Source organism: Lepus europaeus, chromosome 9, assembly GCF_033115175.1.
Source record: "Lepus europaeus isolate LE1 chromosome 9, mLepTim1.pri, whole genome shotgun sequence".
Lineage (NCBI taxonomy): Eukaryota > Metazoa > Chordata > Mammalia > Lagomorpha > Leporidae > Lepus > Lepus europaeus.
This window is the reverse complement of record NC_084835.1, coordinates 24,842,102-24,869,464: the sequence shown is the minus strand read 5'-3', so window position 1 is coordinate 24,869,464 and position 27,363 is coordinate 24,842,102. Positions and strand designations below refer to the sequence as shown.

At 54.7% G+C, this 27,363-nt stretch overlaps 1 protein-coding gene across 18 annotated transcripts in view; it reads right to left on the bottom strand.

Annotated features, from left to right (window-relative positions):
- Positions 1-27,363, bottom strand: part of HEMK1 (HemK methyltransferase family member 1) — a 32,503-nt gene that overhangs the window by 4,810 nt on the left and 330 nt on the right. For 2 of the 18 annotated variants that reach the window (XM_062200969.1, XM_062200974.1), the window contains exons 2-5: positions 25,733-26,306; positions 25,401-25,492; positions 25,045-25,138; positions 1,186-1,398 (exon numbers count right to left, since the gene is read on the bottom strand). In XM_062200969.1, the coding sequence (XP_062056953.1) occupies positions 1,186-1,398; positions 25,045-25,138; positions 25,401-25,492; positions 25,733-25,993 (660 nt within the window). In that variant the 5' untranslated portion in view covers positions 25,994-26,306. Of the gene's footprint in view, positions 1-1,185; positions 1,437-5,967; positions 6,142-16,985; positions 17,388-17,528; positions 17,643-17,777; positions 17,874-18,640; positions 18,750-19,652; positions 19,703-19,962; positions 20,028-20,352; positions 20,488-25,044; positions 25,139-25,400; positions 25,493-25,732; positions 26,310-27,098; positions 27,184-27,363 lie in introns of those variants that run through there. The other 16 variants (XM_062200964.1, XM_062200961.1, XM_062200977.1 and 13 more) reach the window with 16 other exon arrangements.

The following is a 27,363-nucleotide window of genomic DNA, read 5'->3' as shown; positions in this document are numbered from 1 at the left end:
ACAGACTCTGCAATGCCCAGTGCCCAGGCTGGGACATAGACTGGACAGTCAGAAATGGGTGTGTGGGTAGAGAAAAAAGGGGTGCAGGTGCCTGTGAGGGGCAGTGTGTGGGTGTGGTGAGAGATTAGGTGTGACAGAGCTGCCCCAGAGTGGGAAGCACCTGGAGTCAGAGTGGCCCAGGGAGAGTAGGCAGGACAGTCAGCAGGGTCAGCAGTGCCAGGTCCTGTTCGCTGAGCCCCCTTGCTGATGGGCAGGCAGCTCTAACTCTCCAGGCCAACCTTGTCCCTATCCTTATTCCCCGTCCCACAGCAGGGCCTATCGGCCCTGGGTTCAGCATCAAGCTGCCCAGAGTAGTCCCAGCACCATGGCCCTGCTATGCCCATGGGAGTTTTTGTGTCCCTACCTGTAGAATGGAGATGGGAGGCTGCAGGTGGGCAATGAGCCCATGCCTGGCTCCTGGAGCTCCCAGGAGGCTGTGGAGGGTGTGACCTAGGGCTGGGTTAGGGTCTGGACACTCTCCCAGACGGTGGCCATCAGTGTGCTGACCATCAGCTGGGGCACTGGCAGAGCAAGTCAAGGTCAGCACAGAAGGGAAGGGAGGGCCTCCGTCTGGCTGGGAGGCCTTGGGGCAGCCGTTTAACCACTCAGCACCAGTCTGCCTGGAGTGGAGGCGGATTCCCCTGGCCGAGGCTGGACAGGGGTGCTCATGCCCCCAGGTCACTCCGTGGCCCTCACTGCCACCCACCTATCCCCAGCTCACCATCCTGCAGGGGCCAGTCCTGGAGAGAAGGGCCTGGACTCTGTCCAGAGGACAGCTGGGAGGTACAGCTGGGCACCGGGGTCCTCTGACCACTGTAGCACGGCAGCGGGGGCAGCCCAGGGAGCAGCCAGTTCTCAGGGGCTACTGGGGGCAGCTGACGGAAATGCCACATTCTCTGCCACTTACAGCCTCGGTCAGGCTGGCCTTGGCCTCAGAAAATTCAACTGTGGGAGAACTTGACCTGGTACCCACACAGCCAGTGTGAAAAGAGCTGCTGGGTGGCATCTACTGGGTTTTCATGGGACCCTTGTGCCCTGTTACGGGGGGTACCAGAGCCACACAACTTACGTTGTATCTCGAGCAAATCTTGAGCCCTCTGGGAGCTCACTCCAGCTCTGTGAAGTGGGGATAATGGTGTCACTTACCTTAATCACAAGGTGTGAGTGTGTAGACTTGCTGAGTGCTGCTTCTTCCGGGCCCCACCCACGCCTCTGGCTCCCACTTCGCCATGAGCCCACACGGACAAGAGCACCAGGAGCCCTCCTTCTCTGGCTCCTGTTGCAGCAGGAAGAACCTGTGTTCACGGCTGCTTTTCCTTCCTGTTGGAGCGGAGGCCCCGATCCGATGTTGGCAGTGCTCTGCGGAGAAAGGCAAGTGGAGGCCCACATACCAAAATCTAAATATTGAAAAATCATAAATCAAACTGTAATAAAACATGCTTTCTCCTCCTACTCACATATAAACTTTTACAGCGAGAAAACATCTGTAATTCCGTTGTTTTTATATATCTGAAAGTCAGCAACTATAAAAGAATCCTGAGCTTAATTATGACTGTTTTAGTCTGTGTGTTTAGAGATGGGCCTGAGGTTTAAGTAAGAGAACAGAGGGGCCGGCGCCGTGGCTCACTTGGTTAATCCTATATGGGCGCCGGGTTCTAGTCCCAGTTGCTCCTCTTCCAGTCCAGCTCTCTGCTGTGGCCTGGGAGGGCAGTGGAGGATGGCCCAAGTGCTTGGGCCCCTGCACCAGCATGGGAGACCAGGAAGAAGCACCTGGCTCCTGGCTTCGGATCGGCGCAGCAGCAGCCATGGCGGCCATTTGGGAGTGAACCAACAGAAGGAAGACCTTTTTCTCTGTCTCTCTCTCTCACTGTCTGTAACTCTACCTGTCAAATAAATAAATAAAAAATCTTTAAGAAAAAAAAAAAAGAGAACAGAGACAGGCCTGATTCAGAAGATATTCTGTAACATTCTTTGTCCTTGCCTTCATTCCACTTAAATGACTGATGATGCTATCATAATCAAGATTTTCACACAACTACTCTTCTTTTGGTAATATTTAAAATATTAAAATAAAAAATCAAACAAAAGACATTTAAAATTCAAAGTATGAGCATTTTAAACATTTCCAAAAAGTCAGACAAAATAGACTATTTCAGCTTATAATAAACTGTCAACATTTAAATTAGAACTATTTAAAACTGAAATTTGACTTCAGTTTTTGAAATGTTTATTAATGTTGTTAAACTTTTTCATAGGAAGAAATCTTCCTAATCCGCAGCCAAATCCTCTGTGGAGCAGATCTGTCTGCTGTGCAGCTGAGTAGGGGCACAGCCATACTTTTCCCTGGGCCCACGCAGTGTTACAGAGTGGATGCTGAGTGTCAAATCTCCAGCGCCAGCCCCAGGCACAGTTTCTAATACATGGCATTTTTTAAAGGTTTATTCATTTATTTGAAAGGCAGAATTACAGAGAGGCAGAGGCAGAGGCGGAGAGAGAGAGGTGGGGGGGGGTCTTCCATCTGCTGTTTTATTTCCCAGATAGCTGCAACAGCCAGAGCTACACTGGTCTGAAGGCAAGTGCTAGGAGCTTCCTCCAGGCCTCCCACATGGCTGCAGGGGCCCAAGCACTCAGGCCATCTTCTACTGCTTTCCCAGGCCATAGCAGAGAGCTGGATCAGAAGTGGAGCATTGGGGACTTGCACCAGTGCCCATATGGGATGCTGGCACTGCAGGCAGCGGCTTTTCCCACTACAGCAAAGTGTTAACCCCGAAACAATTTGGAAAAAAAATAAACTCCAGGGCCGGTGTTGTGGCACAGTGGATTAAGCTGATGGCTACGACCCCAGCATCACATATGAATGCCGGTTTGACTCCCCGCTGCTTCACTTCTGACCCAGCTCCCTGCTAATGTGCCTAGGAAAGCAGTGGAAGATGGTCCAAGTACTTGAGCCCTTGCTACCCACAAGGGAGGCTGAAATGGAGTTCCAGGCTTCTGGTTTTGGCCTGGCCCAGCCCTGGGCATTGAGGCCATTTGGGGAGTGAACCAGCAGATAGAAGATCTTTCTGTCTCTCCTTCTCTCTGTAACTCTACCTTTCAAATAAATACTCTTTAAAAAAAAAAAAAAAGTCCAGTGTCTACCTCACATCTGCCACTACCATAAATTCTAGATGAACAAATATTTAAACGTTAAAAAGGAAACCCTAGGCATTCTTTAGAAACCTCTGCCCCAGGCATCACAGCAGTAGCAGTTCTGGGCGCCAGCTTCCTTCACAGGGCTGCCTGCATTATTTACAGGACGATGGGATTGGCGGGGGTGGAATTCCAGAAATTCCAGAAATCCACTGATGTCCACTTAGCATTGTCTCCCCATTTTGAGAGTTTTCTCCCAGAATCAGACTGAAACAAGGATTCAAAGGCAAATTGCTTATTTGGGAAGTGACGCCAAGAAGCACCGGCAAGGTGTTGGAATTCTCTGTGCTTCTCTCCCGTTTCTGCACCCCCGCCAGGAGAGGCACTGACTGCCCTTCTTCCGAACAGAACTCACCACAGTGATTATGACGGCCACCAGCCTCGGAGGGCAGAGGCAGGGCGAGTGTTGGGCCCAGCAGCTGAGACACAGGTTAGGAGGCTCTCATCCCATACTTAAGTACCAGGCTTTGAAACCCTGGCTCCTGATTCCAGCTTCCTGCCAGTGCAGCGGTGGGAGGCAGGCAGCAGGTAAGGGCTCAAGCACTTGGGTCTCTGCCACCCCCATGGCAGACTGGATTAAGTTACTGGCTCCCAGCTTCAGCCTCGGTGGCTGTGGGCATTTGGGGAGTGAATCCGCCTATGGAGGATGTCTCTGTCTCCGTCTCTCCACCTATCAGTTTTTTTAAAAGAAGAAGATAAATGTTGTGTCTTCCTCCAGGGAAAAGGGCAAATTCGTTTACTGTCCAATACACTAAGATATCATCTCCCTACTGGGCAGGTCTGCTTGCAGAGACTAGAAAAGATCCAGGTCCCCTAAACTCAAGGCTCTTCTGTGTAATGCAACCCACCTGGCCTTCAGTGCAGACCTTGGGGGATGGGGTGCAGGGAAGTGGTGGCAGAAAGTGCTGATTGGCTAAAAAATAAAATAAAATAAAAATTTATTTGGAAGGCAGAGAGGCAGGGAGACGTCTTCTGTGCTCTTGATTTCCCTCCAAATGCCTGCAGCAGCTGGGGTTGAGCCACCCTGAAGCCAGAAGACAGGAACATAATTCAGGTGTCCCACATGGGTGGCAGAAACCCAACTATTTCAGCCATCACCTGCTGCACATTAGCAGGAAGCTGGAATGTGGAGCAGAGATGGGATTCTGCTCAGGGATGCAGGCATCCCAATGTCTTGATGGCTATACCAAATGCCCATCCATTCTTTGTTTCTTAACCGGCAGTTTGTGCCTTCTGCCAGCAGCCTCGAGATCATGGCAGACTAACTTGTTAGCATGCAATCAGGTAAATCTTAGCCCGTACATTGTTGACATAAAGGAGAGAGGAAGTGAGACCAGGAAGGAAAGATAGCCAAATCAGACATGTTAGTGAGTGGGTTCCCGCTGCAGGCAACTGAGGATCAGGGTTGTCCCACCCAAATGGTGAGGAACACGGGACACGAAGCCGCAGACCTCCTGGCCTCATGGCGTAGGGCTGCTGCAGGTCGTTAGCTCCCTGGCATTTCTGGTTACTTCCTGACCTGGCCTCTGCGGCAGACAAAGCCTTGCTGAGCGTCACAGCTGCTGTGTGGGAACCTGAATGCTAGCAGACTGTGAGGTGCATGTCAGCAGGGCCTTTGAACACTGCCCATCCCCCCTGCCCGGCACAGTGCTCCACCGACAGTGATCAAATGCACGCCTACGGCCCCAGGTCCAGGGCCTACTGACTTGCCTCTGCTCCACCGAGCTATGAGCTCCTTATGGGCTGAGGCTGTGTCAATTTTCTTTTTCACACCCCAGAACCAAGTGTAGGCCTGGCAATCAGTCCTCACTCATTGAAGGGTTCCTGCATGAATGAATGAAAGATGCAAATATGGGCCGGCTCTGTGGCATAGTGGGTTAAGCCGCCTCCTGCACTGCCAGCATCCCATATGGGCACCAGTTCGAGACCCGACTGCTCCACTTCCGATCCAGCTCTCTGCTATGGCCTGGGAAAGCAGTAGAAGATGGCCCAAGTCCTTGAGCCCCTGCACCCATGTAGGAGACCCGGAAGAAGCTCCTGGCTCCTGGCTTTGCATCGGTGCAGCTCCAGCTGTTGCAGCCAACTGGGAGTGAACCAGCGAATGGAAGATTCTCTCTCTCTCTCTCTCTCTCTCTCTCTCTCTCTGCCTCTCCTCTCTCCTTTTCTCTTTGTGTAACTCTGCTTAAAAAAAAAAAAAAGTAACTTCCAACCAGAGACAAATTTACCTCGTTCATGTAAAGTCTGCCTTTAAAAAAAGAAAGATGCAAATAAATAAACTTCTAAAATAAACCAACAAATTCCGAGTCAGCCAGGATTTGGCTGAGCCATCTTTAACTAGAGAATGGCTGTCTATCCAAAATTAGCAGCAAGAACACTTGATAGGCAGCTATTAGGGCATGCCCAGGGAGTAAGAATAAGACACAAATGCTCTAGTTATTATTATTTTTCAATATTATACTGGAAGTCTTAGCCAAGCTATAAAACAAGGAAACTAAATAAAAGCAAGAAGTATTAGAAGGAAAAGACAGTTTTGTCATTTTCAGTGGTAAAATGTTAATAAAAAAAAGTCCAAGAGAAGCAACAAATAGCAAATCCTGTAACAGAAGCCAAGAGGGTGGCCAGATACAAAATAAATGCACAAAGGGGCTGGCATTGTGGTACAGTGGGTTAAGCCTCTGCCTGCCACCCCAGCATCCCATATTGGAGCACTGGTTCCAATCCAGCTCCCTGCTAATGTACCTTGGAAAGTAGTAGAAGATGGTCCGAGTCCCTGGGCCCCTGTAACACATGGATGGAGCTCCAGGTTCCTGGCTTCAGCTTGGCCCAATCCTGGCTATTGCAGCTATTTGGGGAGTGAACCAGCAGATGGAATGGCTCATCCACGCACCAGCAAGAACCAGTTAGGCCATTTCTCTGTGTGATAGATAACAAAACAGGAATCTGAGACTAGATGAGCAGGAAAAACTCACTTTTCACAGAGGCCTGGGCCTGCCATAGCTGGGAGAAAATGAGGTGTGGGGAAGGGAAAGCCACCTTCCCCTTGGCTATGAAATTTACCCTCCTGTCCCCCTTCCCTAACTTTCTCCAGGACGCCCAAGCCAGGTCCTGATGCCCTTCCTTGAGCTGACCCCTCTGTACCATGGGCTGGACTCAAGCTGCCTATCCCAGAGTATGAGCTGCTGGGTCCATCCCCTGAGACAAAGTAACATCAAGGGCAGCGGCAGCAGGTTCCCAGGTTCGGTCAGGGACTAGGGCAGATGGTGGGCAAACAGGGACGGGGGGTAGCCAGACGGCAATGGGGCTCAGAGCTTCAGGAGGTAAAGGCAACCCCTCTGCCCCTCTCCAAGGGGAGGGCTCTGGGCAAAGAATGGAGAACTGGGTCTGGGGCCATTTAGAGACACAGCAACACCCACTAAACCTGCGTGTTCTCTACACTTTATCTGGCCCCAACCCTTACCTTGCCAAGCAGTTCAGGCCTGGCATACAGGTGAGGGGTGCCACGGTATGAGGAATAAATGAAACTCGAACAGTAAACATCACGGCCCAAACCTGGCCTACGTGGCAGCACCCCTGCCCTCTCTGGCAGCCACAAGTTTCTCCTGCTCTCGGAGGCTGCACAGGGCCTGGCTGGGCCTTTGCAGGAGGAGCAGAGTTGGGGGGCAGAAGTTTCCTTTTCTGGTTCCGGGGCCCACCCTAGTGTGACTGGTAAAGTCTGAAGGGCTGGGCTGGGCTGGCTGTGGCTGGAAGATCCTCTACCCAAGCTCAGAGCTCAAAGGGTCAATTGCAACTTTACTGAGTGAGGGACCAGAGTGTAGGAATGAGGTGGTCAGAAGTTGGTGGGACGATAAGAGATCTGAGAGTTCCAGCGAGGGTGGAAGCATTTGAGTAGAACTTGGAAAGCCTTGAGGGACGAGAGAGAGAGGAGAGAGGAGAGAGAGGAGAGAGGAGAGAGAGAAACTGTGGTGGCCAGGACAGTCCAAGCAAAGGTGTGGTGTGTGGAAAATCCTGGGAAGGGGTCGGTAAGACTTGAGAGTATCCTGTGGTTGGTTACTCGGTGAGTTTACTGGGAGAATCAACAGCCTTACCTCCCAGAGGTTGATGAAGCATGGTCCTTGGAGGTTATCCGGCCCCAGGTACCAAACCAGAAAGGTCAGAGGCATGGATATGGTGCTCAGGTCTGGCTCATTCCCCTCCCAGGCCTGCCCCAACATGCTGTGTGACACTGGGCAAGTCATGAGCCTTCTCTGGGCTTTGGCCTTCTATCCCATGAATGGGAGTGCAGTGTTGAGCTCCCACGGCTCAGGGTTGAGCCTCTGAGATAGGGTGATGACAACACATGCACACACGTGCACACACACACACAGCCCTGACCTCTTTCTGGAACCTGGCACTCCCCATCAAAGAGGCCCTGCACAGACGCCTGTGACCACAGACACTGGCCCAAGTGCTCAAGTCCCACAACCCTGGACTTGCGGGTGACAGTGTAGGGGTGTGCAGGTGTCTGTGACATGCATGCATGATGGGGCTTGGTCTCCCCTGTGTCAAATGACGCCTGTGGCTATCCCATCGCAGACCAAATGCAATCCTGAGGACCCAGCCATTCACTGGGGCCCATCAGGAGGCATCTATGCCCAAGTCCATGGGCTCCCCAAGAGCAAGGCCCCCCAAACCATCTACCGCACGGGCCTAGATTACCACAGGTTCTCAGAAAGTGACTGTGGGTAAACGCTGCGCCTGGGGAAGGGAGGGGCGTCAGGACAGATGAGGGCTCCGATTACCCTCTCCACAAGTTGGAGGAGGTTGTCTCAGCCCCCAGCAACCCTAGGGCCTCTCATAGAGGATGTTGGCAGGAGACAGGGACTCATCCTAGATTCTGTGTCCTCATCTGACCCTGAACCCTGCCCTACCCAAGAAGCCCTCAGTGAAGCTTTAGCGCTCGGCTCTCACTGTGACTCAGCGGAAGGAAGACAGAATGCAGGAGGGGGGGTGATGCTGGGGCCCGAGGGTTTTGCTTCTCATTTCACTCTTTCCAAAGCACAGTCAGTTCCCAGAAATGAAGGTACCCAGAACCAGAGATGTTCTGGGTTTCAGAAGCACTGGGTTCCTGTCTTCCCACCCCTGGACGCTCTGCCCGGGGTCTGGGGAAGCCCCTGCCCCATGTCTCCTGCTTGGGGCTTTCTCCCCTGCTCTGACTGGTGACTGGCAGTCTGGAGCATCCACCAGGGAACAGGGACCTTTCAGGGGTATGTGGACCAAATGTGTTTGCTGTGACAGGTCCGGGTAAGAGAGTCCTGGCCGGCGCCGCGGCTCACTTGGCTAATTCTCCGCCTGCAGCACTGACACCCCGGGTTCTAGTCCTGGTCGGGGTACCGGAGTCTGTCCTGGTTGCTCCTCCTCCAGTCCAGCTCTTTGCTGTGGCCCGGGAGGGCAGTGGAGGATGGCCCAAGTGCTTGGGCCCTGCACCCACATGGGAGACCAGGAGGAAGCACCTGGCTCCTGGCTTCGGATCGGCACAGCTCTCTCACTGTCTAACTCTGCCTGTCAAAAAAAAAAAGACAGAGAGAGAGAGAGTCCCGTGAAGGGCACTGGAGCAGGCAGGGCAGGCTTCCAGGGAGCAAGTGGTCCTGGGGCTGCCTCAGTGTGCCCAGGGGCCCCACCATCCATGAGTTCCTTCTTCTCCTTTCTCTTTTCCATTCTTTCTTTCCTTCTTTTTCTTTCATGTTTTTAATTACTGAAAAAACTCCAGACTCCAATGGGCACAGCCCCAAATTATGACACACTGGAGTCCTCTGCCCACGCTCAGAGAACAGCGCTGCTGCTGAGCCCGAGCAAGGCTGTCCCTGCTGTCCCTGTCCATCAAAGACACTGCGTGTCCATCCACGAACACTGCCCTCGCAACCACTGATCCACGAGAACGCAGCCGCGGTTCTCGCTGCCAAAAGCAAACTCTGCAAGTGACTGGACGCTGAGGCCAAGGGAGGCTGCAACTCTCAGCTTGGCTTCCAGTAAAACGTTCACATTCATTTTGCTGTTGGCCTCGATGGAATTTATGCTAAGAATTTGAACTTGTAAAATATATTAATAAGCCGATGCCTTTATCTTTTTAAAATCTAAGTTCATGGAAAATGTATATTATCTTTCAACTTCATTTTTCCACGAACCTTTTGAGTTCCCTCATATCTGAGTTCCGCATTGAAACATGGTTTCAAAGAACAAGCTCCATCCTCTAGGGGGCTGGGCAGAATGAGGCAAAGACAGTGGGTTTCAGTGCAAGCAGACAGCGGGGAACCATGGTCAATTCTTGAGCTGTGGGTGCCTTCAAGGTTTTTTAGGCACACCTATCTGGTGCCTCCTCCTTTTTTTTTTTTTTTTTTTTTTTGACAGGCAGAGTGGATAGTGAGAGAGACAGAGAGAAAGGTCTTCCTTTTTGCCGTTGGTTCACCCTCCAATGGCCGCTGCAGCCGGCGCATTGCACCGATCCGAAGCCAGGAGCCAGGCGCTTCTCCTGGTCTCCCATGCGGGTGCAGGGCCCAAGGACTTGGGCCATCCTCCACTGCCTTCCCGGGCCATAGCAGAGAGCTGGCCTGGAAGAGGGGCAACCGGGATAGAGTCCAGCGCCCTAACCAGGACTAGAACCTGGTGTGCCTGCGCCGCAAGGCGAAGGATTAGCCTGTTAAGCCACAGCGCCGGCCATGGTGCCTCCTTCTTAGACCCCAGTCCTCTGGACCTGAAATGCAGGCTCCATATCCCCCTCAGTTGTCAGGGCCGCCCTACATTCAGAGTCATCAGTCTGCCTTCAGCAGCAGCCACGGTCACTGCCCTCCCCTGCCCCACACCAAGGATTCTCCGCCTGGCCCCTCCGTGAAGATGTGAAGGTTGGGTGCCCAGAGGTGGCTGGGAGGAAGCTCACCCGAGTCTGGCACTTTCTATTTGGGTCACCACATTCCCCTTTGTCTTGGAAGCCCACGTCAGCCCTGGGACCACCCTAACCAGCTTCTGGGGCCCCTCTGGAAGTCGTGATCCTGCGCTGCAGTTGGCTTCCGTGGCCTGCTCAGCCTTCCTTGGCTGGATGTCAGAGGGCTAGCTTCAAACCACAGCATGGCCACTTGCTGCCAGTGACCTTGGGTAGGTGAAGCCTCACTCTCTTCATCTGTGCAGTGAGCACAGGTTGTCACACGGCAGACATCCGGTTGCTGTTGCCAGTGCCCGAGCTGGGAGGGTGGTCTTCCCAACTCGACTGTAAGGGCTCAGTTTGGGCTGTGTCCTCACATGGATGCATCTGGATCTGGGATGTCCTGAGGGCTTCCTTCACTCCCAAACTCACATCCCGACTGTCCCTGGTGCCCTGGTCTCTAGCTCAGAGTGGTTCCTGGCAACCTAGGTCCCAATCAGAACTCTGGCCCCATCATGGGTCCTGGCCAACCCACATCCAACTTTCAGCAAGGGTTATGAGTCAATTCTGTTCTATAATGCCTGATGCCACCAGTGTAGTCCCCAGCCACTCCAGGACCTGGATAGGTACAGCCTTTTGCCCCAGCCAGCAAGAACCCCTTCAGTGCCCACCTGGTCAAGGGGGCAAAAACCCACATTCAGATCTCAGCCCAGGGTACCCCAAACCTTACCTCACCCCTACGTTTCCCTGCCTTCAGGCCTCCAGGCTCAGGCCCGTGGCCAGGTACATCCCCATCCTGCATCCTCCCCTCCTCAGGCCTGGTGTGATGACCAAGGCCTCAGGCCCTGGTCACTCCTCCTGAGCCAGAATCTCAGCTCAGACAGCATGTGGGTGCCAGGTCTTTAGCCTTTCTCAGTTTCAGCTTTCTCGTGAGTAAAATGAGAGGTTCAATGCCTCTATCTTGTGTGTCATGAGGGTTAAGATAATCCAGGGGTGGGCTTGTGGACAGCACTTGGGACGCTTGCATCCTATACTGGAATGCCTCGGTTCAAGCCCCATCTCAGGTTTCAATTCTAGCTTCCTGCTGATGTGTAACCCAAGAAGCAGTAAGTGATGGCTGAAATGATTGGATTCGTGCCCTCCGTGTGGGAGATCTAGATGGAGTTCTAGGATCCTGGCTTTGGCCTGTCCCAGGCCTGGCTGTTGAGGACATCTGCTGAGTGAACCAGCAGGTGGAAGGTATCTTTCTCCTTCTCACTCTTGTTGCCTTTTAAATAAGTAAAAATAAATAAATAAAAATCAAGGCATAAAAAAAGGATATCCCAGAAGCACTTGGCTCAGGGTATACTATTCAAGTTCCGTATTTTATAAGCCCTGCCGTTTGGTTGTCCCTTGGAACACGGCACACAGTAGGACTTGTGAATCTGTATTCCCGGCCCTGTGCTGCACATGCCTCAGGAGAAGGGTCCATAAGAGAAGCCGATGGGCTTCTAGAAAGCCCTCTGGGAATATCCCTGGCAACCCATGCTCCTGCTCTGAGGGTACACAGGATCTCTGCACTGAACTCTGCAGGGGACAGCACAGGAACTAGTTGGACCAGCCCCAGTGTCTCTGACAGTCAAATGGGCACCAATGGCTGCCTCGTCTTCCCTTCCAGTCCAGCTCTGGTACCCGAACCATGCATGCAGCCTGCTGAGCCTTGGTGTCAACTACAACACGGGGATGAGTCAAAACCCCATCTGCAGCTGTGTGCAATATAAAATTCATAAATATAAAGCAGCTGCTTGGAGCCCAGTGCCCAGCAGGAGCTCAAGAGGCAGGGAGGTGGAGCAGGTCTGGCAGGAAGCCTGAATCCTTTCCCCAGCCACAAGGTCTGAGGGCGAGCAAGGCTCTGTGAGCGCCAGCTCGGGGTTCGCTGTGTTTGCTCGTGTAGCTCAGCCTCATGCTGACTTCCAAGAAGGACAGAGGGACTTGGCTGACTCTCCTAGCAGGCAGGGCTGTTCCTGGAAAGTAAGACAGGGTGGGGGTCTTCAGCTGGCCGAGGAAGGGCTACTAGCTAGGAGCCAGAGACGAGACCTGCCCTTGGGGTGCCTCAGTTTCCTCATCTGCAGCACCTCTGTGGGGCTTCAAGCTGCAATCATCTCGCCTGGGCTCAGTGGGTGGGATATCTGACTTCCCCATTGCCCACATCTCTGCTGTGAGAAGGCAGAGCCCAGTTTAGGGTCCCCAGGGAGGTCAAGCTGGGCTCCTTGTGCCCTCTCTGTGTGCACTGTACAACTGGCCATTCCTGACCATTTTCCTGCAGGACAGGGCAGGGGCAGGAAGTGGGGGAATCATTGGAAAACAGAAAATCTCTGAAGCTGTCACATTTCTGATTTTTGGTTCTAAGACCAAAGATGCCCTAAGAGCCTTCCAGATACCTCAGGAATCCCCCAAGGGCTGGGGGCTGCGTGCATAGCAAAGTTTCCTCAAAGACAGAGATGTCCACTTATTCTTACAGCTACCAGGGCTTGAAATGAGTCCCAGATCTGTTCACACACCCAGCGACCACTGATGGGCTAACGCGGCTGAACTTGGCCATGAACCTGAGAGCTTCATGGACCAGAATTCTGTGTTTAGGAGCTCCATGGAGAGCCCGCTGAGTACCAGTTAATGAAATGGCCATGGGCCCTTGGAAATAATGGTGGCAGAGAACACTGGACCAGGAGTCAGGAGACAAGGGCTGCTTGACCTCAAACAGCCTCTTCCCTCTGTTTGGGAAGAGGGCGAATCAGGGATTGGGCCTGAGTCTTGGCATGACCCACCCCTTCCAGGACAAACAGACCTTCTTGGCTTCATGTAAAGCGTATCTGGGGTATTTGGGGCAAGCTGACCCTTGGGCCCAAGAGTCCAGATGGGCTGGCCCTTGGCTTCTCAGCTCTCAAATCCAGAATGAGGCCTGTGCCCAGCCTCCCAGGAGCTTTCCCTGTGACTCCTGGGTGAGGCCAGGTTTCATGAGTACCAGGATTCAGCCAGGTGAGATGGTGCTGCCAAGATCCCCTCAGTAAATGAGGGGTGCTAGTCTGGACAAGGACAGGGCAAAAGCACCAACTGGCCATTTCAGCTCTGGAGACCAAGAGGCTAAGAACGCGAGGGATGACCCAAATCTACCTCAGTGACAGAATGGTAACATAGCCCTATCACATCCCTTGGCAGAAGTTAGGCATTGCCTGGTGGCTAGAAAGAGCTCAACCTTCCACAGCTTACATGGAGGGGTCAGGCCAAACAAAGCCAGAGGATGTGGGCTCATGTCACAGACATGGTACCTGCAACCCAGAGAGTACATGACCCCTGCTCATTCTCACATACTCAGTGTGGCTGGGACAGCCATGTAACTCCATGGGGGCACAGGACCAGATGGGCCAGTCTCTGAGGTTCTCTCTGAAGGCCTAGGGGGTCCCCATGCCACTGAAGAGCACCGGGGAGGCCAGCACTGAGCGCTCTCTTCTCAGCCTAGTTCTATTCCTCACCTGTTCCCAGGGCCCGGGCCAGCCTTTCTGGGGTCTACCCTAGTAAGTTTTCCAGTCCTCTTGCTCCCAGAAGTTCAGCTCCCTAGCAATATAGTCAGACTTGAGGTGAGGGACTTGGGTAGCCCAGGCCTGCAAACTCAGCTTCCCCTGCCCCCACCCCCGGCCACATCACCCTCCAGGGAGAACTATTCAAGGCACTGCTTTATGTGTCTCAAAATCCTTCCAGCCTCTGATCACTTCCACATTCCGATTCCAAAGCCCCTCCCACTTGTCAGTGTGTGTTACAGGAGCACTCTACCTCAGGCACAGACGCCTGGCTTAGCTTCCTGGGGTGCTGGAACAAACTACCACACAGGTAGTGGTTAAAACCACACAAATTTATCATCTTAGGTTTTGGAGGTCAGGAATCCAAAGTCAGTGTCACTGGGCTCAACAATCAAGGTGTCACAGGGCTATGTTCCTTCCTGAAGCTCTAGGGGAGAGGTGGCTGTTCACATTTCTTGGCTCAGGATTCCTCCTCCAACAATTGCACGCCTGGTACCTCTGCTGCCATCCTCAGTCTTCTCCCTGACCCACCTGCCTCCCTCTTTTAAAGACACTTGTGATTGCACTGAGTTCACCCAAAGAAGCCAGGATAACCTTTCCATCCCAAGATCCCAATCACGTTGGCAAAGTCCCTCTGCCACAGAAGGTAACTCAGTCATGGGTTCAGGGATTAGGACATGAGCATCTTTGGGAGGCATTCATGTGCCTACCACGGAGGGGCAGGTTGCTTTGCCAGTCCCAAGCCCAGTCCAGGGAGCTTGACCAGGGTAGAGGGCTCATGAGAGAGGACCAGACCACTGCCCTAGCCAATAGCCTGGCTGGGAGCTAGCTGAGCCAAGAGCTCCAGGAAACCTGGTGCCTGCCCCTGCTGCTGCCAAGGACAGCTTGTTCTGCTGGAGTGGTAGCATACAGGGGTCACGTGCACTGGAGCCCTTGAAGTGACCACGGCTCAGCTCAAACAGCTGCCCTACCCTGCTGACTAGCATACGTGAGAGCCGAGGTCACTCACATGCGGGCCACACGGGAAGTTCCAGCCCTGTTCTAGAGTATGAACATACCGCTAGTATATCAGTAGACATTTACTGAACTTGAGTATGCCAGACTCAGAGGGTGTCCAGAGAGATGGAAGGAGACGGGAAAGTTTGCAAATGCATGGGACAGAATGTCATTGGCGCTGGCAGAGATGTGGGCTATGGGCAGGCAGGGAGAGAACACAGAGGTCAGGGCAGGTGTCCCAGAGGAGGCAGCATTTGCGTTGGAAATTGAAGGAGGGGATGACTCAGGCAGGCAATGGCAGGCAAGGGCATCCTCACAGAAGTACTGCCTGGGCCAAGGGAAGGTGTGTACAGTGAATGGCGAGTCCTGTCGGGGGGCTGATGTCCACGCAGTAGAGAAAAGCATCCTGGGGTGCTTGGGGAGACTTGCAGGTCTAAAGAAGTCACAGGGTCCCCCAGCTTGGGCCGCTAGCCCTCACATCTGTCAGCAGTGGGCCCTGGTCCTGACGACAGCCCCGGAGCCCTTTCCACTACCGTCTTCCCTCTTCAGAGCAGGACTGCTGCACAACACAGGGACCACACAGATCCCGGCAGGGCGGGGGGTGGGGGGATAATAAAGTCAATAAAGGAACCAGGTGAGCCCCACAGAGACAGCCATGTGCATATGGGTCTCGGAGTCCAGGTCCAATCCAGCCTGCAGCTGCAGTCTTGAGGCCTCTGCCCACCAGTCCACTTGGTTGGGGCCTTTTTCCCAGGGGAATCAAGCCCCACATTTTCTGGAAAGAAGTTGTCATAGAGGTGGCTCCTGCTCCAGTGACCCCGGCTGCCCCACGCTGTAACTCTCCATTGTCACACTTTCTCGAGCACCACACTGACATGCTCACCAGCCCTTCCTCAGCACTGGGCCTGAGGCCAGGAGGCTGAAACCATCAGGGGTCAGCACTGGCTAAGCGTAGCCCAAGCTGACAAAGAGGCCACTGAGGTCAGCGCAAGTGTCCTGAGATGCCACTGAAGGCAGTGAGAGTCAAAGGGCACAGGCACCACGAGGGCCTTGGTGAGCAGAGGTCTAAGGCCATGGGGGTCTCAGCAAGTCCTGCCTTCCCAGCTTCCTTCTGACGCAGCCAAGAGATGAAGCCCCTGGGTCCTCCTCAAAGGAAGCTGGGGGCAGCTCAGGGTCCCTGCAGTAGGGCCTGGGTATGGGCAGGATGGCAGGTCCTGGGAACCGTAGTATAGTAGTGCCAGTGTAAACAGCCCCCAACTGTGGCTGTGTGATCAGGCTGGGTGTGATACAGACCCACCAAAAGCAGGGACCAACCTTCCTGTCTCCTCCTGGCCACCTCCCAACATAGGATGCCAGGCAAGCCATATTTTTTTCTTGGCACCTTGGTATCCCTGCCTGGAGAAGAGTGGGCATTCAGATGCCAACAAACACAGGATACTTGGGTGACTGGGACTAAAACGAGGCTTCCACTTTGTGTTGGCCTTGGATTTAAAAGAGCCAGCTTCTCAAAAGGAAAGCAGCTGCCTGAGCTCTCACGGCAAGACACAGCCCTGGGTCTCAGCTCTCCTGGCTCCCGCACAGTACGCTATCCACTGGACCACAATGCCTCTGGCTGCTGCACCCTGGGTCAGGACCTTGAAAGAACCAGGACAGGAGACAATATCTGGCAGAATGAGTCTAGTCTGCCATGCTCCTTAGGCCCCACGCCAATGCAAGCTCACACCAGTACCCACTGACGTACAGGTTTCCTGTTGCTGTTGAGGGCAGGGCTGTGCCTTTCAGTGTCCTGGTGGCCAAGAGTCTGTGAAGACTATAGCTGGGGTGGCAAAATCATAGCCACTGTCTAGCTTCTCACCACCCCCACCCCAGCCAGGGGCAGGTGGATCATTTGAAACCTCAAGGTCAACTTGGAAGGATGTTGTAACTAAAGTTACAAGATTATAAAGTAAACTGGGGCAGATGTTTGGCATAGCAGCTAAGACGCCAAAATTCCACATCAGAGTACCCAGGTTTCTGTCCTGGCCTGGATCCCAATTCCAGCCTCCTACTAATGTGTACCCTGGGATGAGGCAGGTGATGACACCTGCAGCCCGGAGCTAAGGCAGTCTCTGGATGAGAGATGCTCAGTACCAGGCCCACAGTTGCCAGGTCTGGAGTGTGCCTTCCTCCACACTCCCTCCCACATTCCTCACCAAGCAGGGCACTCACAGCCACCTTGCTGGACAGAAGGAAGCTCTCAGCTCCAGCACTGCCTGAGGGCGAGGGGAAGGGAACCACAAATCACAATAACAGAGACTCAGTCACCATTTGTCAGTCTCTCCATACTTTACTGTCCATATTTCCCAATTCCCCAAAGCAATTCCACCACCAGAGACCCTAAGAATCTGCCCTCAGCCACACTAACATACAGGGAGCCAGACCAGAAGCCTGGGTCTGCCCAGCTCCTGAGCTAAACACGGGTTGGGCCTGCTCTTTGATGCCACAGGAAGAACATTCGAGCCTTGTTCCTACCACAGGCCTCCCAGCAACACAGAGCACAGGACCCACAGAATCATGGGAAATGCCACCAGTACCCAGAGTCCTGGAAAATGACCCACCTCCCTGAGCAGCATTCCAATAAGGGCCAGCCAGGCAGTCGTGCAGGCTGGAACCATGGCCAGGCATCTGCAGGACAGCCACGCTATGGCCCAGATCTCCGGATATGCAGGAACCGGGGCCTGAGGAGACAGAAATGAAGAACTGGCTATATCCTGGGCTCCAGGGGATGAGCAAGGAGCAGGAGCAGCACACTACCCTCGCAGCAGGAGCAGAAGATGGCCTGAGTGGCTGTGGGGGCAGAGGGGATGGTAGAGCCTCACCTCCCACAGAAGTCCCTGCGCACAGCCACAAGACTGAGGGACAGGCCAGTCCGGCTCTGAAGCCAGCTGCTGACAAGCTCTGGATGCCTTGGGTCCACTTCCAAGAAGATGCTTCTGCACGGGAGAGAAATGGGTCAGCTAAATTGGGCAGGACTGGGACCTGCACTTCTGAGTTTGCTAGGAGGGGCAGAGCAGAATGAGTGTCAGGGGTGTGTCTGGCACGCATTGGGAGATTTGTCCCATCCATACCCAGAGTCCTTCAGGAGCCGGGGTGCCAGGGAAAGGATGTGCGTGATAATGTCCATGCCCTCCTTCCCACCGTCCAGGGCGGCTGCATCTTCATAACTACACAGGAAAACAGTGGGAGGTGACAACCTGTGTGGGGCAGCTGAAATGTGGAGGGGCTAGACAAGGTTCTCCCAGAGGGACTCTCCAGAACTTGTACTCTACGCTGCAAGTCTGAGGACCAAGAGGAGGTAGTCCCTGAACAGATGGCAGCTCCTACCCACCTCCTCATGCAAGCAGTACCCCATCAGGCAGGGCCAGGCAAGCTTGCTGAATCTCACTGACTGCCAGCCCAAGGCAAGGATGTCTGCCTAAAACAGGGCTGCTCCGGTTCTTGGTCTGAAGGGGTCTGGAACTGGTCCTGACTGCTCCTGAGAGCCCAAGAAGTGGGAGCCCATGCCCCAACCCACACTTCTGCTGCCCTGTCTGGAGGCCTTGGTTCTCAGCCCCTGTGGGATAACAGGATGACCAGGTGAGTAGCTGGAGCGGGTAGCGAAGCTCCCACGCAACCTGAGACAGGTGCCCTCCTCTCTGAGCCTCAGTCTTGTGTAAAATGATGCCCCATCTGTAAGCCCCTCCTGCATCCGATGCTACAGGGCCATTGGAGACCTCCCCACAGCCCTGCACAGCACTACCGCTTCCTTTCAGAGGCTCAGAGAGGCTCAGGGCTGTCCAGCAGTCTGCAGGAAGGCAGGAGCTGAATGCAGGCAGGACTGTGGGCTCTGGAAAGCACCCTCTCAATACTGCTATCGCTTTCAGCTCCTGCCTCCCACTCCTCCTGACCGTGTGGCCCTTCAGCACGCCTGCCCCCCTCCCACCCGCAGCACCTGAGGATCTCTGGGGCCAGCTGTTCCATGTCCTGGTGGAAGACGTAGGGAGGGTTGCTGACGACCAGGTCCACAGGACCCCAGGGCAGAAGGTGTGTCCAGCTCTCCTCTGTGGTCAAAGGAACAGACACATAGCACAAGCTGGTCCAGTGGCAGGGAGAGTGTCAGCTCCGCTAGCTACCATGTCTCTTGGGTAGTTCCGCCCCACAAGCCAGCCCTTGAGCCTGTCTCTGGACCTCATGAGCCACGCTTGCAGATCAGTGCCCAGCCTAACCACACTTGTGCACTCCCAGACAGGGCAATCCTGCACCTAGTATGTCCTTGCCCTCTCCTCTTCCTGTCAAAAACCTCATGTGTCACCTCCAGGAAGCCCTCTCATTTTACCTGATAAAACAACAGCCTCTCTCCTCTGCATCCCCCTGGCCTTGCTACTCTCTGCCCTACAGCCAGCATGGTCTGAGAGGGCAGAGAGCAGGCCTGCTCTCCATGAGCCGATCCTGATGGCTGCTGACTGGTTCCGCCCAGGCCAGCTGCCACACCAGCTCTATTGAAACTCAAGGATCCTGTGGTAGATGTGATGGAGCCAGTGCTGGAAACCTGAGGACCCTGTAGAGGCTGTGGCTGAGGGGGCAGTGTCGGGGCCACTCCTTCCCAAGACAGGTGGAGGCAGGGCGGGCACTCAAGTACTCTGGTCCTAAAGGCTTCCTGTTGAGCATCTGCTTATCTCTTGATAACAAGCAAACCCTAGTGAAACTCACTGGTTACAGAAAATTCAGACAGTAAGAAAGTTCTTGAAGCCGGGTCCCTCCTGGGTCAGGTCAGCCAAGGAAACAACAGTAACCCAGGGCTGCTCTCAGATGCCATGTGTGTGTGTGTGTGTGTGTGTCCCCATGTGCAGGTGGGGAGGGGGCAGTGGGAAGTTCTCCTGCTGTCCCCAGTGTGGCACCCACCCAGCAGCACCCAGCATCCAGGATTCCCATCTCAGGGACAATAGGAGTAGGGAGGGTGATACCTAAGGTCACATCGAGGGGGACGATCCAAATCCTGTCTTGCAACCGAAGCCTGCAAAGAAGGGGTGGGGTGAACATGGGGCTGACCACTGCTCTTGGTCACAGGGACTGGAAGGGATAGTGAACCTTCTCAGACTTGCAAGATACCCATGCCCTGTCATAACCCTGTGGGACAGCTGCCAGGCCACTCCCTTTTCTTCCCAATTAGAAATAAAAAAAGACACCAATGGATCTGATACTTGAATAAGCGTCAAGTCCAAGCCTTAAAGTCCAACTCTCCCACCTGACACCTCCCCCCACCAGCCTGCCTACCTCTGAGCATTCTCGTGGGTCAGACAGATGGCGGCCTCCTCCCGATCCACAGCAATGACTCGGCTCTGCCCCAAGAAGAAACAGAGGTTGCATAGGAGGCAGGGTGCTTGGAGTGTCAGGCCTGGGGACCCTCCTCCACCCCTCCCCAGGAGAAGGAGACAGCCAACAGCCTCTTCCTCTCTACAGCCATGGTCTAGTGCGGCAGATGGGGAGCACAGGGAGAGGCTGTGACCACGGGAAGCTGGCACAGCCCTATCCTCCCTTCTCTGGTCATTTTCTCCCAAGTGCTCCTAGTGAGGGGAGGGGATGAAGGCCAACAGGAAGGCCAGCGAGTGTGAGCGTCAGTCTCAGTCTAGCCAGGGTTGGGGAGAGGGGCGCAGCAGGGTTCACCTCCAGGAGCTGGCTCAGCAGGCTAAGGGCGATGGCTCCAGATCCGCAGCCCACCTCCAGAATGAGGGGGCCGCCTTGGGCTCCCACTGCACAAGGCCTCTGGGCCACCTCCTCCAGCACCCACTCAACCAGTTCCTGCAAGACAGAGGGGTCTGGATCACAGTCAGCTCCCGTGTGGCTGTGATAGAAAGCAAGAGGCCAAAGTCAGGCTGTCCTGCATGTCAGCTGGGGCCATGGGCAGGTCCCCTTGCTGCCCCATGCCTCAGTTTCCCCATCTGTAAAACTGAGCACAGTTGAGGACAACCCAACTCATGAAGACTAAATAGGGTATGGTGGGGAGAATCACTATATTACTGAAGTTGTTCTTATGAAATGCATGAAGTCTGTGTTCCTTAAATATAAAGTTTCTTTGGGGGAAAAGATAAGACTAAATAGAAGCACGTTTGTGAGGCACTGGCCCCTTACCTGCGGCAAGGCACCCGGGTGCTCAGTAAACTAAGCCCTTACAGACATTGCCCTTCTCTGTGCTCACAGAAATGCTAAGAACCACACCTGATAGACCTGGCCACGCCTCCTTCTGTTCCTGGTCCTGTTCTGATCTGATGGATCCTCCTAACTGGCCCAGGAAGAAACTGCACCCCAGGGGTTAAGGCCCCCATGGAGACTGGCCTGTGACTCATGGTAGCCAAGAATCAGGGACTGGTACAGCCACAGCTCCTTCAAAGAGCTGAGCTAGGGAGTCCCCAGGGAGGCTCCCAGGCTCAAGAAAGAGACAGGGAAGTCCCTCCATGAGTGAGAGGGGATTCCTAAAGGGGGCTGGGGCATACACACAACATGGGGTAAACACACCATGGGGTAAACACCACGGATGTAGTGGTAAGTACCCAACTGCACTATATCTACCATGGTGGCAGAACATTTCAGACATTGTCACTAAGGAACAAGAAGGTTTTGAGTCCCGCCTTGCCATCTGTTGCAGGCAGGCTCTGTGCATGGGAGCCAGCATGGGGAGGAGGCCCGAGTAGCCAGGTGTGGAGCAGGGAAAGGGTAGTGTGGCCCCTTCCCAAAGCCATCCCTTTGGACATGGGCAGAGGAGCTTCATTAGAAGCTCAGGACTCCTGGGATTCTACCCCCAGGGCAGGACTGGCTCAGGGAACAGAATGAGTGGGGAGCAAGTGGGTGCTTCTCCCATCTGAAAAGAGGCCCACCTCCATAAGCCCTCCTCAACCCCTTTGTCAGGCCTGCCCTACTGCAACTTTCCCCACCTGGGGTCTAAAGTCTGGCAGGGGCTTTGCCTTTCCCACCAGACTCCACAATGGGAGGAGTCCACAACCTGGAGTCTGACTGTCACATGGGCCCACACCTGCAGGGCTTGGCCCACAGAGGGGCCTCTTGATTACTTCTCACGGGCTAGACGAGCTCTCTGTGGCATCAGGAAGCAACCCTCCAAGTCTCACACTCCCAGGTCACACAAGGCATCAAAGCCACCAGCTTTGGAGCAGAGGGTTCTGGGTGACTCTGGCCCATTTTCCATATAAGTTCCTCATGCTGAGTCCCAGAAAGCATGTCATTCTTCTGGGCCCTCCCAACTCCAGTAGCAAAGTTTAGTCACTCTAAAAGTAACAAGTTCAAGGCAGGCAGAACTTGGCCAGCAGGCCCAGTGCTCCCCGATGCAAGCCCCTCTGGAAGCTACTGCACGCCGCGGAGGGTGCCTGGCACCTGCAGGAACACCTTGCAGTCGCTCGCTGTGCAGCTACCACCAGGCACTACTGGGGTTTGTAGCAAGTTGGTGTCGAGGGTTGGGACCAGCACAGGGTGTGCAGTCTGGGCTGTGGTTGAGACCCTGTGGTCTCAGTGGTGAGGTCATGTGCCCAGTGGCTGGCAGGGTGACTGAGACTTGTCAGGGTGAGTCTTGGTTTTCTGGCCACAGACAGACCTCCTCTGGCTGGAGATGACCTGTCCATGAGCCACACTGGTCAGCCACCCTGAGAGGGGCCTCTGGTCTCAGAGACTACCCACCTGAGGCAGGTGTGAGGTTGATGGACCACTCCCCTCCCCACCACCACCAGTGACCTCTCTCTCTCTCTCTCTCTCTCTCTCTCTCTCTCTCTCTCTCTCTCTCTATATATATATATATATATATATATATACATTTTTTTTTTTTTGACAGGCAGAGTGGATAGTGAGAGAGACAGAGAGAAAGGTCTTCCTTTTTGCCATTGGTTCACCCTCCAATGGCCGTTGCAGCTGGCGCATTGTGCTGATCCGAAGCCAGGAGCCAGGTGCTTCTCCTGTGACCTCTCACTCCAGACCACAGGAGGCTCATCTTTTTTTTTTTTTTTTTTTTTTTTTTTTGGACAGGCAGAGTGGACAGTAGAGGGAGACAGAGAGAAAGGTCTTCCTTTTTGCCGTTGGTTCACCCTCCAATGGCCGCTGTGGCCGGCGCGCTGCAGCCAGCGCACCGCGCTGTTCCGATGGCAGGAGCCAGGTGCTTCTTCCTGGTCTCCCATGGGGTGCAGGGCCCAAGCACTTGGGCCATCCTCCACTGCACTCCCTGGCCACAGCAGAGAGCTGGCCTGGAAGAGGGGCAACCGGGACAGGATCGGTGCCCCGACCGGGACTAGAACCCGGTGTGCCGGCGCCGCAAGGCGGAGGATTAGCCTACTGAGCCGTGGTGCCGGCCAAGGCTCACCTTGATTGTGGGACCTGGAGGGCTGGGTGAAGACCCCCAGGAAGTCTAGAAACTTCTTCCCTCACCCGATGAAGAGCCCCCCACCAGCTTACAGGTAAGCCCTCTGCGGGTAGTTAAAAACCAAGCTAGTCACAGGTCCTAGGTATCTCCTCCTGGTGAACACGCGAAGAATCCAAGAATATGATGGCTGGAGGGACAAAGAGGTACCAGAAGGAGGCGGGGAGCAGGCAGTTGCTGGCTCTGCCTAGAGCCGCTGCCCAACCCTGGACTCCATATCCCTTAGTAAGTCAGCCCGGACCGGATCACATCCTGGAGAAGCACCCCAAGAAGGTGGTGTCTCCCCCAAACCAATCACAGATAAAGGCCTGGGCCCCACCCCCACCCTGACAGCCTCTCCACACCAGGCTGCGCCAGAATGGCTCATACCCCATCCTAGGGTTTCCTGCTGTACACACTGGCAGGCCAGAGCCGAGCTGCCTTCTCAACCCAGGAAAACCTCCATGCTCCAAGCCACGTGCCACCTGCAACTCTGCATCAGACTTCTGCACCCATCATCAGAAACTCCCTCACAGTGGATGGGGAGATCACAGCAGCACAACCCCTCCCTTGCACCCGATCTCCCCACTTCTTGCCACAGGCCACGTCCTCTTGAGTTCTTGGTAGCGCACCCTCTCCCCACGCGGCTTCACACTGCAGCAAGCCTGGCGAGTTCTCAGAAATGTCTGTACAGTTAGGTGAGGACCTGGCCTCCCAGCAACACAGTCCTGTCCCAACCCACTCCTCACAGCAAAGCTGCTCTCCTGGCCCAGATATGTCCAAGAAAGGGGGGGCCACATGGGAGCTAGGAACCCACACCCGACACTCAGAATCCCAGAACACATGTCTGGTGCAAGCAAGGTCAGTTCTGAGGGGAACTCGAAAATCATCCTGACAAGTGCCTTCCCACGTCATGACCCTTGGCAGTCTCAGGGGATGACAAGCGACTTCCTGGCTAGAGGTTGCACGTTTGGGGAAGCCACAGGGTGGGTACCCAGCAGACTGCAGGAGGCAGCCCACATCCTGCTATGAGTCTGCACTGTACCCCAGATCGTGCCAATCCTCAATGGCACAGCCTCGCACAGGAGGCAGGAAGTCCAAGTGCTGCTCTCATGTTCCCTTCCTTGCTGGCCCTGTGACTTCAGCAAGGCCTCAGATTCCCTACGGTGCCTGTCCTGACCACAGGCAGTGAGGAGAAGAACCAGCTTCCCAACTGCATGCCATGGCCAGAGAGCCGTCGGTTTCCTGGCTGGGGGACAGAAACTGAGGCCAGGAGGACTGGACCTGGCTTCTCCCAGGAATGTTTTGTGTGCCTGGGTTCCTGTCTCAGAACATCACACCCTCTGGCCTGCCCACCAGGCTATGCTCTCCTCAATCTACTCTCTCTGGGTCCCAGCTCTGCCTCTGTAAGGTCAGGGGAAGGCACAACAGGGCCTCTCCCAAGATCAGGGTGTCTCATCACGGGACAGCACCAATGCTAATCATTTGAAACCCAACACAGGCAATTATCTGACCAGTGGGCCTGAGAGGACCACCAAATCACAGAGTCCATGGTCTGTAGGCCCAACCCCCTCATCATCTGGGTACAGAGGAGCAGTGATCTGCCCAAGGTCACACAACTCAGAGCCAACCTGCAGGTGTCCACGTGGAGTCCTTGCCACTTCCCCACGCCCCTGAGATGTTGCTGGGGGAGATTATTTCCCATGGTGTCCCCCAATATAGTTCCGAGGAAATGCCAAGGACAAGCTAAGCACTGAGGTGGCACAACTTGACTCTGGGCTACTCACAGCCCTGGGGTGGGACCATGACTTGGGACACGAGGACAGTGAAGGGGCCCCACAGGAGTCCTCTGTCCTCTTGGCCTCACTAACCCAACCAGCTCGGACAATTGCACCCATGTGGCCCCAGCGCCCCCTGGAGGAAATCTGAGGCAGCACACTGCCTCGTCATGGTGACACACCCACCTCTGTCTCTGGCCGAGGGATGAACACTGGGGGTGCCATCTTCAGATTGAGTCCCTGAAAATCCCACTCCCCAAGGATGTACTGCACAGGCATCCTGCAGAAGGGGCAGCCGGGTGGTCATCAGTGCCAGAACCAGGATACCATTTGTGCCTACAGGTTGTCTGGCAAGGCCACATTCCCACTGCCTTGAGACCCCTGCCAAGGCTGGGCCCCCCTCTTGCGACTTTGTCACCCCAACACCTCCCTAACCCTTGGATGTGATCCTCCTCCTTGACCATGAATTTGGCAGGGGCTGGGGAAGGCTGGGCCTCTGCTCCCCCATGCAGAGCCCTCAGGTCTGACCCATGGATGCTCACCTCTGCAATCGGTGGCTACACAGCTCCTGGATGCGCTGTAGTTGCCAAGGTGTCAGGGGCTGGGTCCAAAGAACTGGCTTCAGGCTCTGAAACTATCCCCATAGAGAAGGTGAGCTGCTGGCTCCCATGGTCCAGAGGCCCCAACCCAGGTTCTGAATGCAGACAATGCCCACGGGCCCCGCTCTGGCCACCTTGGCCATTCCTGAACCCCTGGTGCCTGGCACACACACACTGGACTCATTTGTTGAATAAATATTTGACATTCCTTCAGAAAATGCCACCCATCTCAGCTAAGGACATAGTGAAGCCCTCCTACCAACACTGCACTTAACTGTTTTGGCTCCAAGGACGTGGGCCACGATGTATTCGCTGGATTCCCGGGCCTCAGGGATGCCTCTCTTCTCAAATACCTCCGTCCAGTGGCTGACCTGCCCTGTGGCACTCAACAGCCCAGCTAAGGCCGGATGGGGTTGCCGTGAGCAGCAAGTCCTGCCCCAGGTGCCTCCCGTCCTGCCTTGGCAGGACAGCAGGGGCCTCAGCACTCGGCCCCAAAGTTTCACGTCCCAGGAAAGGGCTTTCCTGAGTGCCCCCATGTTCTGAAACCCCCCTGGTGCTAGAAGCTGCTGAGGTAAGTACTAAGAGTGACCCCTGGCCCCGGCGGGGTAGATGGAGCGGTCACAGGCTCTGGCTCTCCAGAATGGCTTTGTTCCTCAGCCACGCCTGCCACCTGGAGGGACGGAGGGGAGAAGCGGGTGAGCACTTGGGCCATGTGGGACAAGCACGCTTCTGCTCTGTCACCTCTTGACTCCTTGCAGATCCTCACCCATCTGCTTGATTCTTCTTGTCCTGGCCAGTTCTGTTTTCTCCAAGTTTTCAGTTGAAGAGGACTGAACCTTAGTTCAATACCTGCTGAAAAAGAGGCTGGCGGTGGGTCAGGGCATGGGTTTGGAGGTAGGATAGATCTGCATTTGACCCAGTGTAAGTGACCTTGACCTGGGGCAAACCATTATTGCTGTATTTGTTTCCTCATTCGTGAAACAGAAATAGCACCAACCCCATGTTGCAAAGTAGGAATATCAAGGGCCCGGAAACCAGCTCGGCACATAGCAGGGACTCAACATTGCTAATTAAACTAATGTTACAAAAGACAGGAGACTCTCCTTTCTGGGGGGCTTTGCTTCAGACACTTGCATGAACTGCCACTGTTTGGATGCTGGAAATTCCCCTTTAACTTAACCTAACATCGGCATAAACTGCCAGCTAAAAAAGTTGAGAATGCTATAATCCAAGTGTCACAAGTAAGTTTAACTGAAGGTTGAAAGTCAGTGGTCCCTGTTACTTCCAGAGAGACTAGGGTCCAAACCAGCATTTACCCAGCGCCTGCCAAACGGCACATCCTCAGAGGCAGCAAGGCTCAAGAGGGGAAGCGACGTGCCTACGGACACCCCGCCAGAAACCTTCCCAGGCAGGACACGAACCCGGGTGCGCCTGACTCCAGACGCGGAGCTGTACACCCCTGCGCTACCCCGGGAGAAACCGAGGCGGCGTGCGGCACCGCCACTGACTCAGAGGTCGCCCCCCCCCCCCCACCTCTCCGAGGCTGCTTCCCCTTCTGTACTGTGGAGGATGAGGCCAGACAGGTCTCAAGGGTGCTGCAGTCTAGGAGCCCCCATCCCAATCCCTAACTCTAACGCATACCTGTCAAAGGGGTTACCCCACCCACCCGCCGGGAGAACCCGCCCGGGAGATCCGGCCCGGAGATAAGCGCCCGGAAGTGCGTAGTCTTCAGGGCGCTCCCTCATAAGCCCCGCTTCCGGGCCGGGGAAGCTGAGAAAGGGCTCGGGCAGACCCGTTTTCCCTGCTCCAGGGTTCCTACTGCTGCTGAGTTCTCCCCCGCTCCGCCCCCTCCCCAGACCCCAGCGGAGGGTGGGAAGGCTGTGAACTCCACGCCCACCATACCCGT